Raw genomic sequence first — 7057 nt, 5'->3', positions numbered from 1 at the left:
GGGCGTGGGGCTGGACCCCGATCGGGGAATGAGGTCCCCGTGCTGACCGAAACGGTCGGGGTGGCCGTTCTCGGGACGCGACGCGCCCGCCGAGCTCTTTCTGCGCGGGCAGGAGGCTCCGGCAGATCCCGGGGGCTGCCCGATGCGTCCCTGAACCTCTCGCAGAAAGCGGGGAGGTGAGGCGAAGGGCTCGTGCCGCTCCGTGCCTGCGATGGCTCCGCAGCATCCCACCCGCCTCCCGTCGTCTGTTCTGGTTTCCCTTCTCCCTCCCCCCTGTTGCTATTTATCCCAAATGCCGTTTTTATCTCTCTTCGTGCTCTGACTGTACGTTCGAGCTTCTGGGCAAGATGCTGGTAATTTCCATACAGCTTAGGACATAAAAAGAAACGTCCAAAAGCTTCCAGAAACGCACCAGACCCGCAGCCCCGGGAAGCGCAGCAGCGTCCCCGATGGCACGGCCTGCTGCTAAGTTTAGGGAAAAAAATAAAATAAAATAAAAAAACCCCTTTCTAACCTGGTCGTTTTGACAGGGAAAATGCTGGAAATGAATTAAGTGAAGGATTTTTAGGCAGCGCAGAACATCCTCCTGGTTCGGTATCGCTCTGAAGCCTGGCGGTATGGCACGAAATGAGGCGGTATGGCACGAAATGAGGCGGTATGGCACGAAATGAGGCGGTATGGCACGAAATGAGGCGGTATGGCACGAAATGAGCTCTCTGACCCCAGTATTTTAGTGCCTAGCTTTTGATTCGGCACCTATTCATTACTTTTAAGAAATGCCAGGCATTCACTGCTCCTCGTTTCTAATTTGCAGTTCAGACCCGACGTCTCTGAAGAGGGGACGCCTGTGAGCACTCCGCGTTTCGCAGAGCCCTTCCCAGCGGCCCCCTTGGTTGTTCCCCCCCCCCATATTGCAGTTTTTCTTCAGAAGCGGTGTTCCGTGCTGTCCCCTCCCGGCCGCGCAGCCGGACTCGCTCCCCGTGGTGGCGTTTAGCCCCGCAATTTGCTCCGGCGCGGAGCCGAGCACCGCACGTTCCTCTTCCAAACGCACGCGTCCGTTCCCGTTAGCCTTGCAATTCACGGATGCAAAGCCGAAAGCCCCAGACAGACTTTTTTTTTTCTTTTTTAAATTTATTTTTTTTTTTCCTCTCTAAGAGCTCATGACCCATCAGTTCCCATTATACTCAAGGCCGGAGCTCTTTTGAAAATATGCCACATATTTTGGGCATTTGAATGGGCCTTTGTGAAAACCCGCGCTCGGCCTCTCCCGTCGCAGGCTGGGGTGTCACGAGTGCGCACTCGCGTGCGCCCCCCCCCCCCCCCGCCGCTGCCGCCGCACTCTTCTCCGTCTCTGAAGCCGCTCCAGCTGGCAGGCGAGGTGCCCCTGCGTAAGCACAGCACCTGGTAAATATTGCCAGCTAACGCTTTGCTTCAAAAGCAAAATGAGATTAACTGAGGTGTCTGGAGGGCTTGCGTGCCGTTCTCAGGGAATTCTACGAAATGTGGATTCGGTGGGGAAAACGACAGGGAGCTGCGCGGTGACAGGGGACGGGAGGACGGCGCTTGCGTTTCATGGAAGCAAAAAAAAGGAAAAATAAAGGCGTGGGTGAATTCGGAGCTGCTTCCGCGAGGGCGTCGTGTTACGGGGCTGGGAGACGTCGTCTTACCTGCGGCCCAGCTCCGGTAACGCTGCGCCGGGAATTCGACCGCCCCTCGGGTTCCAGGGAGGAGCTGGGCTGTGCGGAGCAGCCGGCGTGCCGCTTGGCTCGGGCGCCCCGTCTTTCTCTTTCCTCTTCCTTGTCACGCCGCAGGTCTCGGTAGCAGGATTTGATGCCGAGGGCTCGAGGCTGTGGTTCGCGGGACGCTGGCGGGGTTTTTATCTGTGGGCTGGGAAGCATGAGGAAGGAAAGCGGGGCTCTCCGTCAGGAGGCTTCATTTTTTTTGGACAGAGACCCCACAAATCGCGGGTTGGAAAAAGCGCTGCCCAGAGCGTGGGTTTCGGGAGCGCTCGCTCTCCCGCCGCCCTGCAGCGGGACGGGCTGGGGAGGGAGGATCCGGGGGTGCTTTCTGGTTCTGGCGATGTTTTGCCCTAAATTGAGGCAGATCCACAGCTCTGGGACAAAACGAGGGCTCTCGCAACGAAAACAGGGAAAACTTTTCCCCTCTGAAAGGAATCTTTTTTCCAACCGATCCTAAAGGCTCCAGCTGCCTCCGCGGTTCCCTGCGAGCAGCTCTCCCGCTCCCCGGTGCCGCACCCGGGATCGCCGCGTGGTCGTGCAGCTGGACGTGCCCTTCTCCCAGGTGAAGGCTGGCCAGGGCATGCTCTCCTCCTGGGGAGCAGTCCTTTTCGCTTCTTCTGGTGGGTAAATAGCTGGCGGATGGGGGTTGCCGTGCTGATGTAGCTGTGAGGACGGGGCCCTTCTTCCCTCTCCCTGCCGGTGCAAGGCCTGGCTGATATTCCCTGATGTCCGCGTTTGCCGCCGGGCAGGGGCGTCCCTTGCTCGGTAACGCCGTGGAGGGCGAGGAAGCGCCGGGGAGATCTGAATTTTTCTCCTTTGGCTGGTTTTCGGGAGGGCTGGAGGTGGGGAGGCCGGATAGTGGCTTTTCCCCGCCCTTTACACGGAACTCGCGCTTCTGTAGCACCAGGTGAGCACGGGCTGAGGAGTTCGGAGGAGCCACGGGAGAGGTTTTCTCCCTCCTTAGGGACAGGGAGGTGATGGGGGGGTGCCCGTAGGGTCCCGAGTTCAGGGGACGGCTGCGAGGTGGACCCAGAGGTGCCTCTTTCTCCGTGCCCTGCGCTCTGGCTGTGCACGTCTGTCTGTCCACCCAGCCTGGCTGCTTCTTCGCCTCCCCTTGCAGCAGATCCTGCTTTGACGGCCCTGGCAGCGTATTCCAGAGCAGGGAAGCCTCTGGATTATCCGGTTCCCTCTCTCCCATCCTCAAAAGCTTTGCAGCCGCAGAGCAAGCTCATCCACCTCCGTCCTGCTTTACCGGTGACCAGCACCTTGCTGCTGGTCCGGCAGCGCCTCGGCTGGCAGGGCGGGCTCGGAGGGAGCCGGCAGTGGGAAAGGTGCACGTGTGAGCCTTTTGGATTGGGATTTCGTGGCCTTGGGAGGAGCCGCTGAGGAGTAGAAAATATTTATGCTCTAACTCTGATGATGGCGGAGCATCTCCGCAAGTTCCCCGCGAGAGCCGTCTTCCCCGCGGTGCGAGCGGCAGCAAACCCAGCTCCCCGTCGGAGCTGCGTTACCAGCAGCTCGTCGGCTTTCGGGCACCAGTTCCGTGGCCTTGCTTTCCGCCAGCGGGGCGGGGAACCGGCCTCGTCCCGGTGCTTTGCGGCAGGCTTGTAAATGGCTCTTTCCTTAAACGTCGTTATCCAGACGGGCTTGAGGCTGTAGGTGTGTTGGGTTTCTTAACTTATTTCTCTTCGGTCCGCCACTAACCTTGCGTGATCTCGATAAGGGTGTTTTTCTGTTCCGCAGTTGTCAATTGAGGTTAATAATGTCTGCTGCAACCACCGGGCTTTGGCCATCCTCCTAACGAAACCGAGACGCTGGCCTTCCAGAGTGCCTTCGCGGGGAGGTGGAGCTCAGGAATCCACCCGAGACTCCTGGCCTGTAACCTTGCGAGCTCTGTCTCTTTCCCCGAAGCCTCAAGCTAAGTGCTTGGTGGCTAAAACCAGTTTCCTCTCTCTTTACAGGAGTACACTTGCCCGAGGTGTGAATCTGGCTTTATCGAAGAAGTCACAGATGATTCCAGGTGACGTACGCATCGGTGCACCGCGTGTTTTACCGCCCGCTTACATTTCTTCTGGGTTTATATGATGCCTGGTGTAAAGCCTCTAAAAACCGTGGACAACGCGGATAAGATAAGGAATGCGAAGGAAAAGCTTATCTATTAGCGTGAATTTTGGACTTAATACCAAAATATTGTAGTACCAAATACTTAATACCAATAATACCGGATGAGACTGGAAATACGAGTGGCCATCGGTCCCGTGCTAGAGCCACGTGGAGGGGTTTGGGGAAGACTTCCAAGAAGGTGGGAGTTGTGAATTAAGGCTGTAGAAGGTCCCGTGAACAAAAGCGCTTACGGGTTTCTGGCGCCCGTTTCTTTGGTCCGTTAGAGCAAAAAGCATCAGGTTTTTGTTTGTTTTTTTTTTTTTAGGAATCAAGCTAGAATCTCAGTGACTCACAGTACCTTTCTTTTTTTCTTCCCCTCTGTTGGCCCCAGCTCAGCCTCCTGACCGCTTCTCCAATCTCGCAGCTCGGGCCAAGAGAGAAAGAAATACCTTTTCTCTCTAGGATTTGGTCGCTGGTCGCCCAGCAGAACACGCTGCTGGCGAATGAGGGATCCAAAGTGATGCCTGTTCAGTGCTTACCGCGTTCGCTCTTGCGTAGCGGCTGAGAAAACTGCTTTATTTGGGTTGGGGGTAGGCAGGGCGAAAGGGCACCAGCGGTTACGTGAACCTTCGCTATCTGAGACTTGCCAGAGGAGGAATCTGGGGCCGGGTGCTGCTGAGGAGAGGACTTAATGTCACGCTTTGTCCCCTTCTTCAACAGAAGTGTACACCCGTCGCTTAAGGCAAGACGGGAGGGGCCCTCGGGGGCACTTAGCACGCGGTCCCGTTTGCAGAACGACGATGCTCCATCTCGAATGCCTCCTCCTAGGAGGCTCTTCCAGAGTCCAGGTAGTTAGAAACCGGGTTTCTTCCACGGTCAGGTTGTGCGTGGTGTGCTGGCACACAAAGAAGCCCTTTAATTTTAACGGTCCTTTTCTGTCCCTAGGAATTATTCCGCCGCGTTCACGCAGGCAGGCTGCGTTTGCTCATCCCTTTCTCTCTCAGACCACGCGGGGCCTGTCTTGCTCGCGTGAGCTCCCGTCTGTGTTTGACCCCAGAAGGGGAGCTGGTTTCTGGAAGGGTGGCCTGCTCTCACTCGCCTGTTTCTCTCCAGTTTCCTAGATGGCAGCGGCATAGACGACAGCCCCTCCACACAGTTCGCAGAGGTGAGTTTTGCTGTCGTGCTTTTGCTTTGGTTTTGGGTTTGTTTCTTTTTTTAAACTAGCTGTGAAGAGGTTTTCAGCCTCGGCTCCGGGTGCGGTACACGAAGGCATCTCCGCTTGCTGCCTTGTAAAAAGGACAGCTGACCTTCACAAGCGTTTTCAGGAACTTGGCAAATTTCGAGGAGGCTGCTGACGCTGCCAGGGGTTTGCTCGCTGGGCAGGGCGGGAAGAGCAGCGTGCTAGAAAGACACCCCGGCCCCTGGTGCTGGCAGATGCTGGGACGTGTGTCGGTGATGCTCAGCCAGCCGGGGAGGGTGTTGCCTGACCGCCCTTTCCTCCCCGCTCATTGCTGCTCCGACTTTTACCAGAACGGCAACTGCCTAAAAAGTCCAAACTTGGAACAAAATCCCTGTCTTGTAATTCAGTCGCGCGGACCTCGGAGCAAGGGGGCGTTGGGCAGCGAGGGCTGGCAGCATCTTTTCTTACCCCGTTACCTGAAGTCTCAAACAGCCGGGCACGTGCCGACAGCCGGAGTCGAGCTCCGCGGATACGCACCCTGAGTTCGTGCCGTGGCCTCGCCTGACTCGCCCTGGGCTCGCGGCTGCGGCGGCAGCTCCTCTTCCAGACCCTGGGGAAGGGAGGGCGGCTTCTGGCTCCGGTCGCAGGCTCCGTTCCTCAGGGCTCTGTCTCCCCTCAGGAGTTTGGCCGGGCTGTGTAAAACAGATGGAAATAAAATTTCTGTGCGCCTCCTCTGCCAGCAGACCTTGCTCAGAGATCAGGTTATTCGTTTGCTCCGTTACCGAGGAGTTTTAACTGTTCCTCGGTCCTGCCAGGTGAGCCCCCCGATGCCTTGAGTCGCAGCTCATCGGCCAGGGTTATCCCTGGGTAGATTTGGGGGTCTGTGTTGTGGCTGAGCCCTCCTTGGCATGCTGCAGCAAAGCCACTCGGTTCAGTGCCAGAAACGGGGTCACCAAATAGCTGAAATTCCTCTACAGCTTTGTGTTTCGGATCTGGATCCCTCCTGTTCGCTTCCACGTTCCCCGCGTGCGGCTGGTTTGCCTCTCCTCCCTTCACCTTCAGCCGGATCCGTTTGTCTCCTGATCAAAACCGTTGCCGTTACGTTGCTCCTCCCCAGCGCCGTATCCCAGAAATGCCCGTGTTTCAGCGAGATGAAGCGATCTCGTCTTATAGCCCACGCGGCGGTTTACAAAGAGCTTCGGGATGCCTCTGCGTGAAAGGCGCTGTGTAAATTTAAATGGCTTTTAGGATGAATAATAAATGAAAGTCCTCTCAGCAGTGTGGCTGCAGGCGGGCAGAGCTGTATCTTGATCACAACCAGCAGGAGAACAAGCGAAGCCCTTTGTCTGCGGGGCATTAATTCAGAGAACAGGTCATAAACTTGACTTCTCCCTTTCCTCCAGTAGCGGATCGAACCAGGCAATGCGAGAGACTTTTAAAGTGAGCTAATTTGGTGTGAAATGGAAATTAAGCCGCCCTGATCGTGTCATAACGCATGACGAGGGTCTAGTACGAGTAAGAAGAGAACAGCCCGCCTGTTAAGCTCTGCGGCGTTTAGTTCCCGCAGTAAAACAGAGGACGCCGCTCCTTCGAATGTCGCTTCTGCGGCGCGGAGCCTGGCCCCGGGCGTGTTGAGGGTGAGCAGCAGCAGCAGCAGCACCTTGCTCCCAGCTGGCACGCGGAGGGTTGATCGTCTGACAGTCCTTGTTTTGTTGCGTCCGAGGAAATTTTTTTTTTCTTACCGTAAATCTTCAGTGCCCGCCTCAGCCGTTACTTTAATCCGCGGGTGATCTCGGTCCTCAGAAGGAATAAAACCAAATGGGTTCTGCAGGTGAGGGTGGCCGAGGGGGCTCTCGGCTCCGAGCTGTGGCTCGGGATGGGGATGCCTTGCTGCGGGTTCCTGGGTGTTTTCGTGCCCGGGTGTTTTTTGTGCTCACCTGGTGCTACGCACACCCCCCCGCCGCCGCCCCGGGTTTCTCCGCAGGCTGGCAGCCCGCGGCGGGGGGCCGCGCCAGGGGCGCCGCAGCGATCCGCT

At 57.1% G+C, this 7057-nt stretch overlaps 1 protein-coding gene across 1 annotated transcript in view; it reads left to right on the top strand.

The window, feature by feature from the left end:
• Positions 1 to 3158: 3158 nt before the first annotated feature.
• The window catches only part of RNF115 (ring finger protein 115), a gene marked incomplete at its 3' end in the record, with an annotated part of 7601 nt that continues 3702 nt past the window's right edge, over positions 3159 to 7057 (top strand). Inside the window, exons 1-5 of the mRNA XM_009331209.1 lie at positions 3159 to 3206; positions 3483 to 3617; positions 3701 to 3759; positions 4788 to 4871; positions 4956 to 5007. Coding sequence (XP_009329484.1) covers positions 3159 to 3206; positions 3483 to 3617; positions 3701 to 3759; positions 4788 to 4871; positions 4956 to 5007 — 378 coding nt within the window. The remainder of the gene's footprint in view (positions 3207 to 3482; positions 3618 to 3700; positions 3760 to 4787; positions 4872 to 4955; positions 5008 to 7057) is intronic.

This window comes from Pygoscelis adeliae, unplaced genomic scaffold (assembly GCF_000699105.1).
Source record: "Pygoscelis adeliae isolate BGI_AS28 unplaced genomic scaffold, ASM69910v1 Scaffold1089, whole genome shotgun sequence".
In the NCBI taxonomy this organism is placed as follows: domain Eukaryota; kingdom Metazoa; phylum Chordata; class Aves; order Sphenisciformes; family Spheniscidae; genus Pygoscelis; species Pygoscelis adeliae.
Note: the sequence above shows the minus strand (reverse complement) of the source record. Positions and strands in the feature narration are given on the sequence as shown.